This window comes from Monoraphidium neglectum (assembly GCF_000611645.1).
Source record: "Monoraphidium neglectum strain SAG 48.87 unplaced genomic scaffold scaffold00828, whole genome shotgun sequence".
NCBI lineage: Eukaryota > Viridiplantae > Chlorophyta > Chlorophyceae > Sphaeropleales > Selenastraceae > Monoraphidium > Monoraphidium neglectum.
This window is the reverse complement of record NW_014012800.1, coordinates 1-12,358: the sequence shown is the minus strand read 5'-3', so window position 1 is coordinate 12,358 and position 12,358 is coordinate 1. Positions and strand designations below refer to the sequence as shown.

Here is a 12,358-nt window from a genome sequence, read left to right as displayed (position 1 = left end):
CAGCAGCAGCAGCGGCAGCAGCAGCATCGCCACCATTTGGCATGTCGGAGCGGCACGGCCCATGGTGGCCGGGCGACGCCGTGCACACCGCTGTGGATCTGTGATCAGACGACCAGAACGTTCGAGCAATTGTTTGTATAATCAGTTCGATAACGTCAATCAGTAAAGGACGTCAATAAACACCCCGCGTCGATTGTCAAATCATAATTAGGCTCGCGTCACGCCATTGAGGACGCGGCCAGCGCCATCGCGTAGAGACCCGGAAACGTGTGAGAAAAATTGCGCGGAAATCACGGGTGTTGGTAGTGTAGTTGCAGCGCGGCCAGGCGCGGGCATGATGCCGCTGCCCGCTGATGGCAGCAGCTTCTACAGCCTGATGCTGTGGGCGGCCGCCGCGCCGCTGCCGGACAGTGTGCGGCCCGGCCTGGTGTCCTATGTTGTTCTGTGTTTGGGAACCTTTCTGGGCAGCACGGTGACGGTAAGCAGCATTCTTCAAGCTGGCAGGCTCTCACAACATGTCGACCGCGTGCATGAAAATTCACTAACGGGGCAGCAGCACACACGCGCGTTGGTGTGTGCGTGCCTGTATGCAGCTTTCATCCAGGGTGCCTAGGTGCCATCCGGCCGTGCCACCTCCCCAACACCCTACAATTCACCAGGGCATCACAGGCTTCGGCACTGCGGTCATTCACCTCTCGACGTGGGCAGCCGCCAGCGCGCTCGGCTTCGATGCCGGTGGGTTGCCACGTTGGCGCGTAGCACGTCACGGCGAAACTCATGATGACGCATGACGGGCGCTGTTTTGCCCGCTGGGAGAACTAAAGAACAGCAGTCCCCGACCCAAATGACACTCACCCGCTGCCAGCGCACACAACTGCGGCATGTGCACAAACCCCCCGCTGGCTGTCCACCTGCTCACGCTCGCGCGTACATTTCGCAGGTCCCCTGCGGATTGCAGTGATTACCGCAGCCTGCGCCACCACTCTGTCGGCCATCCCTTTCTTGATCCTCACGAAGCCTCGCAGCCATGCAATCCGCCCGCTGGCCCTGTCGATTCCCCCTACCAAGGCACGCGGGCTTGATCTTGGGTTGTGTACTAGAAGGGTCGGCAATGCGAGTCCTTTCCTCATCCTTTTGGGGCACCTGAACCCATCCTGCTCTTCTACTGTGTTGCGCGCCGCTTTGCAGGCACTTGCAGCCCCGTTTGGCGCGCTCCTGCTCAAGTTCATACCTGCCCGCCAGCTTGAGGCGGTGGTGGCCGTGTTGATGCTTATCATGATCCTGCTGATCAACCGGACGCACTTGGCGCATTTCTTGGCGGCCTCATGGGCACGGCGCCCGCATTGCTGCGGTGGTGCGCGCGCCCGCGGCGGTGCCAGCAAATCCTTGGAGTCAGCGGCGGACATCGCCGCGCCTGAGCGGCGGCGGAATCATCAGCAGCAGCGGCGGCAGCTTGACAGCAGCAGCGGAGACGATGACTTGCTGCTGCCCTTGGTCGAGACTTACGATCTCGGCAGCAGCAGCAGCAGCAGTAGTGACAGCGGCAGCAGCAGCAGGAGCCTCGGCAATGGCGACGTCCCGGACGAGGCTGGGGCTGCAGCTTCTGTTTTCAGCAGCGCAGACGCCGTGGTCAACCTTGAATCTGCGAGCGACAGCGGCAGCGAGGGCGGCCACGCGCTGCCAGAGCCACCCCCCGCCCCAAACCACACGGCGTCCGACACGTGGGGCCGCTTCTGGGGCCTTTTTGCGATCGGCACGATCACTGGCGTGTGCACTGGCGTGCTTGGCGGCGCAACTGGTGAGCGTGGAATGCTCAGCAAGACTTCAGATAATATGCGTGCCTGCTGGCTCCTTAGAATCGTGCCGGTCACTGTGCTTCCTGCTGGCAGCCGTTGGGTGCATGAGACGTGGGTGCGGCCGCTACTCACCCCCTCCCGTTGCATATGGGCCACAACTGGCGGCGCTGCGACACGCTGTACTGCGCCGCGCACACCGCAGGTATCCACGGGCCCCCCATGATGATCATGTACGCCTGGCTGGGCGCCTCCAAGGACCAAGTGCGCGCCACCAACTCATTGGTTGCCATGGTGCAGGACCAGGTGGGTGCGCGTGAGTTGCTTGGCCTGCTTGTTGAGTTTGCACTCCATGGTGTGCACTGATACACAGGGTGGGCTGAGGCACATTCTCGCTCGTGTCTATGCGTGAGCATGACACTGCAGCAAGGGTGCCCTGTGCTTGCCCGCAACCTGGGCCTCTCCTTGATTGGCAGTGGTCTTTGGGCCTTGTGTTGGGATCCCTCAACTTAGCTCATTGAGGTATGCACACCTCCGCTCTCACAAACCCTGGCGGTCCCCAACACAGCTGATTGGTTACTGGCTGTTTGGTCTGCTGCATCGCGAGGAGGCCTGGCTTTACGTCAGCACCGCGGTCACCGGCGCGGTGGGACTGCTGCTCGGCCACTCGCTGCAGCGGCTGATGAGCCAGCGCCACTTTGCTGGCGCGATGACGGTGCGTACGGGCGGCGGCGGGCGGATCTTGATACTTTTTACAAATGCAGCCGAAGCGGTGTCGTTGGCAACAGACTGAAGAGATGCCCAAACCCTTATAATGTTCCTGGCATGAGGGGTTCAGCTGCCACACATTACCTTAAGCTAAACGTTGCCCCCTGCCGCGTTGCACCACTCCCACTGAACACAGGCCCTCATGCTGCTTTGTGGTGCACTGATGGTGTGTGCGGCTTCAGGTTGGATCAAGTTTGCAGGTTGAGCGCTTGAGCCGGGAGAGCTCTTGTGAGACTTGTCTTGATCTCAAGAATTTCCTGTGACCTTGGGAAGTCAATTTTTTTGGTATTCCTTGCCGGCACAACCTTGTATTGCGGGCGGACACCTGGCATCTGTATGGATGTGGACGTGTTATCAAAGAATCGCAAGCGTCTTGAACATTGATTTCAAAGCCAGTGACCTGGGAGCTATGGACAATTACTGCAGCAGGAGGGGACCAAAGCAGCAGCATCTCAGCTTCAGCATATATAGGGGCTAGTGACTCCTCGCATTGGGGCTGAGGATGCCTTGAGCGCCAAGGCGCCGGCGCTGGTCATGGCACGCCTGGCACACTAAGTCGGTTAACAATCGCCCGGCGCGATTGTTGAAGGGGGTTGCGCGCGACTTGTTGTCGCTTCGCGGCAGGCACGTGGCTGAACGGCGTGCGCGACGCAGTGATGTCCTTGGTGTGGCGCCCTGATTTCATGCAGTTTCGTTGGGTAATGCTCCCATAAAGCCGTGTCGCACCGTGTTTGTACGCTTGCAAACATACTGTGTACTGTACAGATCTATCAACCGCGTCAACCGCGGTGATAAGTGTCGACGAGCTGGTTTGCAACGTATGTAATAATCCACTACATTTTTTTACCATGTGTCAAAGCACCCTGGCGCATGTTCCTGTAGCTGCGCCTGCGCCGCGACACCCCTGTTGCTGCCGCGTCACTTGCCGCGCCGCAGCAGTGCCGCTCAGAGCAGGGGATGGCGCGCTGTCAGACTTCGACCCCCAGCCAATCCTGTTCACGACCAAGGCGCCGCTGCTGCGCGTTGGACGCCGGCCGAGCACCGCTGCGGCACCCGCAGGAGCGACCCAAGCAGCGCCTGCACCATCTGTGGCACCCCTGGTGACGCTGGCTACACAAGTCAGCCTCGACCGCTGGCCGGCGTTCTCCCGCCAGGCCGCTGCATGGGGTGGTCCCGCGTCTGTCGCCGTGTACTGCCCCTGCCCAGCTGGGGATCCAAGCGCGGAAGCTGCGGAGCGACTGGTGTTCAGCCTGGCCCAGCACTACAGCGAACAGCACCCTCACCAAGACTTGGTGGTTTCGATGCTTTACGCAAAGCACTATGCGCGCGAGGGCGCGTCAGCACTGCCGCAGGTGTGTCGTGCAGGTGTGTAGGAAAACGGCGACAGGCCCGTGCGGCCCGCATGTGCCGCTGCCGCCCGTTGGAACGTTTTGCGGTGCTGCTGGCGTGGGGGCTTGCACGCGCGAATCGCAGCAATAGGATCAAACTGATTGTCACCCTGTGCTGTGGCAGCACGAGGCATGAGTTCTGTGCCTCTGTGATTCTAGTAGCTCTTGGCCCCAATCTTCTGGCCTCTGTAACCGTGCCGCCTTCCGCCCTCCACGCGCCTCGAACCAGGGCGCGCCTGCACCCGAGGATGCGCCATCCTACGACCAGCTGTACCCCATCAACGCGCTGCGGAACCTGGCTCTTTCACAGGTGAGGCGAGGGGCTTCAGCTTTGAATTAGTGTTAGCAAGCGGCGGTGACCCAGCTGCACTAACCAGCCACGCACCCGGCTCTGCCGGTCACAGGTGATGGCTCGAGCAGATCAGCTCCACTGTACTTCTTCACCCACGTCACCTGCGTCCGCCACGCGCTGATTGAAACCCCTCCCTCCCTTGTGCATATCCCGCACCCACAGGTGACCACGCCACTGGTGCTGCAGGCTGACGCCGACCTGATCCCCAGCGAGGGACTGGCGGAAGGGCTGAGTGGGGAGGAGGGCGCCTGCCCGCAGGTTCGCCCGCCTGACCCCGCGCAGGGGCGGGCGCTTTTGCCTGATCGCATTGAAGTGCTGGGAGCCCAACCGGGGGTGCTGCTTGGCACTAGCTCCTGTGCTTACGCACAAGTGTGCTCGCATGCATGGATGCACAGCCACTAAAGGGGATGACGACGGCCCTGTCCTGCCCTGCATCGGACCGCCCTCGATTTGACCACAGCTTGCCACAGCCCTCGGCCCGTTGTGGCCGCATGGGCCCTGCACCTTTGACAATGAACCCCATGCTGACGTCCTCACGCCCAAATCTCCGTGTTCAAACGCGCAGCTGTCGGCCGCGGCGCGTGCTGTGCTCGTCGCGGCCAGCACGCCCGGCGGGGCCCCTCTGATGCTGGTCCTCCCGGTGTTCGAGGCCGCGACCCCAGCCACCGCTGCCGCCGCTGGCGGCCTTGCGGGATCGACCGTGGTGTTGGAAAGCAGAGGCGGAGCTGCGGCAGCTGGGCAGGGCAAGCGGGAGGCTGGCAGCGACCCCCTGCCGCGGACCAAGGAGCGGCTCCGCCAGCTGGACATTGCTGGCGGCCTGCGGCCGTTCCACTGCGGAGTGTTCCCGCAACAGACGCCATCGGTCAACTACGATGCGTGGTGGGCGCTTGGCGGCGGCAGCGACGGAATGAGTACCGACCATGGCGGCCAGGGCAGCGAGGGCTTGGACAGCCTGCTGGATGCCAACTGGCATGACAACTTTGAGCCGGTGGGGGTGGCGGCCGCGCGGCAGCTTCCGCCCTGGAGCGAGGCGTTCAGGGGTTACGGGCTCAACAAGGTGCAGATGGGGACGCACCTGAATTCCCTGGGGTTCAGGTTTAAGGTGGGCTATGGGCGAAGCTTCAGGCTGGGATGTGCGGAGGGTAGGCTGGACCGGTCGTCTGGACTGTGCTTTGATTGAACGCTCAGGAGGCTTGTTTTTACTGTGTGGACACTGCATGCCATCAGGAGCGACTGGCTACCAAAGAGATGGGTTCAATGACTGTCTGCATGATGACATACCATTTTGTGCAGGTCTTTCCCAGGGCGTTTCTTGTGACAGCTCCGCACAAGCGCGCTGCCACGTGGAGGGCCGCGCCTGGCACGGCAGGGGACGAGGCGCAGCTGGCACGGGTGCGGCGGGTGTATGCGCTGTTCAAGGAGCGGCTGGTGAGCAGATCGGCTGTGTAATGCGCGATCATCGTGGAAAATTCGTTGCGGGTGGGAGATGGCCAGTGCCGCAGTGCAGCGGGCGCGGCTGCCGCCCTCATGTCCATGTCACCACGGCAGTATTGAATGCCACTGAATTATCTCGGCTCTGGAACGACGGCACATCATAACGCACTGTACAATTGACCCATGCAGCCTGCATGATGCAGCGCTAGAAGCATTGAAGAACGCGAGGCGATCTTGTAGGGCGTGTATGGGACAGCGCGGTGAGGCTCATATGTAGTCTGACATCTGGATGGGCTCCGAACACAGGTGAGCCTTGAAAGTTGTAAGATCACCGGGGTCCGATCAGGTCAACACAAGATCGAGCCGTGCGTGTTTTCTGCAGGCTACGGCAGGAGGAGAGGACGATGGATCGATCCTCGGCTCCGGTCAAGGTGCGAGCACTAACCCTCTGTCGGCGGCGTTGCCGAGCTGCTGCTCGTGCTGCCCCTGCTGCATGTGCCGTATGCTGGCGCCTGGCCCCAGTCTTGCATTCGAGCCCATGTCGACGAGCACACACGCCTTCATGCATGCGCAGATACGTCTGCCCAAAGCACTCTTTGACGCGGCTGCGGCGTCGGGGAACGCTGCGCTTCTCAACACACCGGGGGACCCTGCTGGCGGAGGTGAGAAAATCGCGATGCGCTGTGTCAGTCGCAGGCTGTGTCGGACTGCCTACAAACAGGATTCATGATATGTGCAGCAGGAGGTACACATGAACTTTATGTCGGTCTTTATGCTTTGGTTGTGCCAGAGGACATCCAGATGTTGTGTTTCCAACCTGACAGGCATCAAGGCGGCACGCGGCCGGCCTGTGCCCCGGCCGCTGGGGCGGCAGCAGCAGCAGCAGCAGCAGCAGCAGGGGTCAGGGCGCGTCGCCGGGGCCCTGGCGGGCGGCGCTGGAGGGCTGGAGGATGCGTTCACAAAGGAAAGTGTCGCTTTCAGCAATGCAGGTGTCACTGATGACGCGCCGAGCGCTGCAGCTTCAGCAGGACAGCATGCCGGTGGTGTTGTGGATGGCGCGCCGGCCGTGGCGGCTGCGGTGGCGGCAAGCATGTGCCTGCGGTACGATCCCGGGGCGGGCGGCAGCTATCCGCCGCGAACCCACCTGCTGGGTGGTATCAGGGAAGACATGGCTGCTGCGGCATCCGCAACGGCAGCGGGGGGGGCTGCCGCCGCAGCAGCACCAACGAGCGGCGGGTGCGGCAGCGGCGGCGGCGGCCGGGCGGCGGCAGCTGCGGAGGACCCGTTTGCGTGGGTACCGGTTGGGGACGATGGGGTGCTTGGCGGCGGGGGCAGCGAGGACGCGGCAGCAGCGACAATACGGCCCAAGACCGCTCAGGTGCAGTCGAGAGGGGGAAAGGGCTGCACCCAAGGGTTGGGAAACGGCTTGTCTTTGATGGGTGGTGGGTTTGGTTCAGTGCACGACGCAGCAGGGAGTTTGGGGGTAAGGGGCCCAGGGAGGAATCGCAGGCCTGAAGGTGACATCAGCGCGCCTCATGGGCAGCAGCTGCCTAACAGAGCCCAGCGCTGCAAAGGCCGCCTCCAGACGGCGCACCCCTGTTGGCGTGCACCGCTCGTGAAATTTCGAGCCGACACGCCCCCGAGTAGACACGTGGCGCCCGCACCCGCGCCGCAGTTCCCAACAAAGACCGACGCGGCGCTGCCTCTGGAGTTCTTCGATTCACCTGAGATGGACGCGGCGGACCGGCCCGCGCTGCTCTCGGCCGCGCTGGCGGGCGGCGCGGCTGGGCTGCCTGCGCGGTCGAGGTTCTACGACCCCAGCGGCGCGTTTGGCTGGGCGGCGTGCACGGCGGTGGAGTATGATGGGTGAGGCAGCATCTGCTTGCTTGTCGGTATCCTTGTTTACGTCATGTCGTAGCGGAGGAGAGCGGCCCGCCGCCCCGCTTCAGCACCCAGCTAGATGAAACTGTGGGGTTTATGCATTGCGCCTGACTGGCGGCGGCTGGAGCTCGCTGCAGACGCCCGAGCTCTAGGTCGGCCAGTTGGCATGCTTGAACGCCACATAGGGGCCGCCGCAGCGCCGCGCCGGGCTGCTGCGCCACCGCCAGGGTGGGATCCGTTTTGGAGCATGGCGTCAATTTGCAACCGTGCTGCCATGGCTGAGCACATTCATCCCAAAATGCAGGTCTAAGGACCAGTGGCGCGTCGTGTGGGTTTCCAACGGACTGGCCAAGTGGGTGAAGCGGCTCAACCTGCTGTTTGACGGCGAGAGCGCGGCTGGCTTCAGATTCCGGCTGCAGCAGGCGCGGCGGCGGCAGGCCGAGGTGGGCGCGGCCGCCGCTTGGGTTGCGTAACCCCAGGGTTTTGTCGTTGACTGTGATCCTACAACAGCTCGCACAGGGGGCCTGATTGCAGAGTGAAAATGCCCCGTTGGCGTGCCTGCTGCCGCTGCTGCATCGCAGCTTCCCTGTGATACGGTGTTTTGCAAGTTGCATCCCATCTCCCCTCATGACATTTTCAACTGGTGATTGCACAACTGTGTGCCCCCTCCTGCAACCCCAGGCCGAGGCGGAGGCTCGCTACTGCCGCTACGTGGAGCGCCTGCCGCTGCACAACCGGTCGCTGCAGGACGCCCGCTGGCGGCGGCGCATCGCGCGGCGTGTTGGGGGCGGCCTGGTCAGCAGGCACCCGGCGGCCTCTGAAGGTGGGCTTGCTGTGATTTCAGATACTAGGAGTTTCGCATACGGGGAAGGGATTTCATAACAGGCCTGTCACCATACAACACGTTTTGGTATGTGTATGCCTGGCTTACCAAATTCCTGTGTGCGTCCAGCGCCCGGCATTCGCACCCCTGTTGACAAATTGCCAGTTGCTGGGTTGTTCCCAGCCTGCCCGAATTCCCATGTCTTCCTTCCACACTGCCCTTACCGCTGCGGGCCGCCACGCACGTGCGTCGTCACCCCCCCTTTCCACTCGCAGCCCTCTTCTCTGGGTGTGCCCAGCTGTACGCGTTCGCCGTCAACGCCGCGATCGTGGACGGCCAGTTCGAGACGCCAGAGGGCGCGGTGCACCTGTCATCTGCCGGCATCGCGCCCGTGCGGGTGCCCCTGCAGCCTGCGCCCCGGCAGGTGCGCGGCCTGGCTGTCGTCGTTGGCAAGAGAGCACGCTCGTTCCATCAAGGCACGTGGACAGCTCTCTGTGCCCACACTTCGCATGTCGCGTGGGGACAACAGAGGCTGCGCATCACTCGCCGACACCCCGCCTGCGCTCCCCCTCCCCCCATGAAAATCCGCATGCGTGCGCAGGGCTGCGTGCCGCTGGGAGGCCTGCCGCCGGGGCGTGAGGTCGCCGCGGCCAACGGTGTGATCTGGAGCTCAGAGGACGTCGGGCAGCAGGGCTTTGCTGTGGCTCTGGCCCAGGTGTGGCGGGGGGGAGGGGGGCTGCTGCTGCTCCCTGATCTTGGGGTTGGCCCTGAGCTGGGAGATCTTGGCATTGCTGGGAGGTTTTGGCATGTTGTGCACACCAGCAGTGTGACCTCTGGCCACCAGCAATGTAACGGGACGACCTCATCCTGCACATGCAGCTAGACAACGCTCGTCGCATGCCGCAGCTTCAAGGGTTCACTGAATCGATTCGCTCTCGTGCGACTGAAGGAACGCCGCCCCCACAACCGCTCTAACCCGCCCAACCGCTGCGCCAGGTGGAGCGGCTGTCGCCGCTGGCGCACCCGCGGCTGCTCAACGCCCTGCAGCTGTACCAGGGGTGAGCCCGCCCGCATGTGCATCCCCCTTCCCCGCCAGCGCTGACTAGGCCGCCTTCAGCCATCCCCTGCTGCACCCCCAACCCCCAGCTGGGCTGCCTGATGAGCACAGCACGCCCGCGATGAGCTCGCCCACCCCGCGACCGCGCCTTCGCTGCTCATATCCCTGCTTGTGCGGGGCTCTGCAGCTGCCTGTCTTTTGAAAGCTCCCTTGCGGGCGCACCGCCCACCAAACCGTGCATCTTGTTTTCTTGTGCACGTCCGCCGTATACCTGGGTCACAAACACTCACCGCTCCAAAAAACAAACAGGCTGATGGACATCTCGGGCCTGCCCCTGGTGGACACCACCCAAGCAGACCTGCAGCGGCCGGCGCCGCTGACCACATTCATGGTGGTCCAGGTGCGTGCGGGCGCGCCGGCTGCATCAGCTTCGCGTGTGGTGGGCCGGGCAGCAGTCTGGTGTCCGGGGAGGCTGCTGTTCTTTGTGTCTTGTTGACGCGTTGATTTATTACAATGCTGTAGGGTGATTGTCTCAGAATACCTGGCGGTTTTCCCTTCGTCACACCCCATGTCCCCGCTTTTTTCCTGCACCTCTTCTCTGCCTCCGCCATGTTCAAACGGTGTACCTTCAAAACTCTCAACCCTAAACTGTATTCACTGCAGGGCAGGCCACCTGAGCCCATTGTGATCTTGTCCTTGTCTTCCCCCTTACTCTTAGCACCTTTTGACACCGCTCCAATCCGCAGAGGCAGCACCTCGAGACCCAGATGGAGCTTCTGCAGTGCGACTGGGCCATGAAGGTGCGGGCGGCTGCTGTCCCCCCCCCCCCAAAAAAAGAGATTCACACAGAGACTGCGCCTGACTGGCCGACCTTTCTGCCACACGCATTTGTGTGCACGCCACCCTGTGCTTGTGACCCCTCCAAGCCCGTTGCGATGTATTGTGTCAGCCCTTGGCTTTGTGAGATTATCTGACCCGCATGCTTTATGCCGACACCCCGCCCCCCCCACACGCGCACACACACACACACATCAGGCGTCCAACATCTGCGAGGAGCTGCTCAGGATTGGTGACAGGTGGGGCGATGCACGGCGTACACACTGCGGGGCAACAATGCCGTACCCCCTGATAGCTGGGAGTCCTGTTCTACAGCTGCCAGAATATTATTTGCCTTCCCGTCCCAAAACATTGCAAACGCACCCATGGAGTGCACACGCAAACCAATCAATGGCAGGGCAAATGCGGAGGGCCCTGGTGACAGCCTGGGATATGACGAAGAGGAGGACACGCCGGAAGGTGACAGGCGGCGGCAGGTGGGTTCAAGGGGCCAAACATGTTCTGCATGGTGCATGCATGCGCACGTGTGTGTGTGTGTGTGTGTGCGTGCGTGTGTTGTGCGGGGGAGAGGGGTGGGCTGAGCAGGGAGCTGCCGACTGGGGAATTAGCGTTGTGTTTTGAAAAGGATGGTTGCTGCCTCTGGCTGTTGGCGCATGAAGAAGGTCGCTGCATTGCTGCTCGTGCGTTGTCGTGAACCTCACCAGGATGCACAAGGAGGTAGTCGCTGGGGCGCACGTGCACCCTTGAAGCAAGCTTCCGCTTCACGCGTCGTGCGCCTTTTTCCCAAATGCTGACGAAAGGAACACAATACTGTGTGCATCAATCATCATTCAGGAGGTCCACCTGGAGGGCCCGCCCGCCGACCCCGCCGCCGCGCTGCGCTGCGCGCGGCTGATCGCGCGCGTCATGGGCCGCGACCTGGCTGGCTGCGTGCTGGCCAGCCTGGGGCGATATGCCGAATTCTGGGAGGCACTGGACACTGCCCCTGGCGGCGCCGAGGCGCTGGCAGGTGGGTGCGACTGATCTTTCTGTTTTCTTGCGAACGTGGTCCGGCTGGCGGCTACAAATGCTTGCGAACGCACGCCTGTGCTGGCTTGTAACGTGCGCGTGCGTGCGGGCCGGGGGAGGGGGGGTGTTAGTGTGTCTGGGGGATGGAGGCTGGGTGGGTGCGGGCGTGCGGGTGCATGTGTCTGTGTGTGGGGTGGCGCAAGCATGTGTGTGCAGGCCTGCGAGCTTCGCTGTGCGCCTCGCTGCCGAGCGCACGAACAAGGCTCTGTTGAGTTTCACCCCTTGTATTATTTCGCGTGAAATGTCCCACCCATCATACTCACCATCAACAGCCCATCCGTCCGCCAATCACGCCACCAACCATCATCATCCCACCGCCGACAGGCTATCCCAGCGCCCACCCCGACGCCATCACTGCCGCGGCACGCAACGGCAACGCGGGCGCAAGCACGCACGCGCACTGGCGCGCCACTCGCGGGCCCTTTGCGTCGTGGGGCGGCGACGCGTACACGCCGCACCCGCCGCCGCTGTTTGCGGCGCAGCTGGTGCTGCAGGTGTGTGGAAGAGGCCTCACATGTACATGCTCCTGTCAACCATAACGGATTCCGGGTCATTCTTTGGGAGGGTGTTTTGTTCCCCCTCCCTCGACAGATGCCCATGCTGAGCACCCTCACTGGAGCCGACAAGAGTGCTTCAGCTTCGCCCTGCTGCCACTGCCTCGCATCAACGGGCACTGCTTTGCGGGCCGGCTCCAAACCACTTTCGAACGACGCAGGGCGACTCCGTGGCGTTCAGCCCGCCGCTGGAGGAGCTGAGGGCGTCTGCGCTGGCCACGTTTGATGCGGTGGTGGCGGCTGCCGGGCGCGTGGACGACGTGGCGGCAAAGGTGTGAGGTTTGCGAGTGCGGGCAGAACGCGCGCGAGCGAAAATGTGTGTGTGCGTGTGTGTGTGTGTGTGTGTGTGTGTGTGTGTGTGTGTGTGTGTGTGTGTGTGCGCGTGCGTGCGTGCGTGCGTGCG

At 62.7% G+C, this 12,358-nt stretch overlaps 1 protein-coding gene across 1 annotated transcript; it reads left to right on the top strand.

Annotated features, from left to right (window-relative positions):
- Positions 1 to 337: 337 nt before the first annotated feature.
- Positions 338 to 12,233, top strand: MNEG_5512 (hypothetical protein; the record flags this gene model as incomplete). Its single annotated transcript, XM_014046011.1, has 27 exons — positions 338 to 478; positions 660 to 735; positions 1,199 to 1,798; positions 1,999 to 2,099; positions 2,362 to 2,508; positions 2,698 to 2,743; positions 3,501 to 3,913; positions 4,179 to 4,259; positions 4,464 to 4,559; positions 4,867 to 5,403; positions 5,595 to 5,729; positions 6,128 to 6,166; positions 6,310 to 6,397; positions 6,560 to 7,113; positions 7,411 to 7,601; positions 7,921 to 8,059; positions 8,298 to 8,439; positions 8,715 to 8,863; positions 9,041 to 9,154; positions 9,436 to 9,497; positions 9,806 to 9,896; positions 10,243 to 10,296; positions 10,532 to 10,572; positions 10,731 to 10,809; positions 11,168 to 11,342; positions 11,726 to 11,895; positions 12,117 to 12,233. The coding sequence occupies 27 exons, from the start codon at positions 338 to 340 to the stop codon at positions 12,231 to 12,233; spliced, it is 4,578 nt and encodes a 1,525-aa protein (XP_013901465.1).
- Between the last annotated feature and the right edge of the window lie 125 nt (positions 12,234 to 12,358).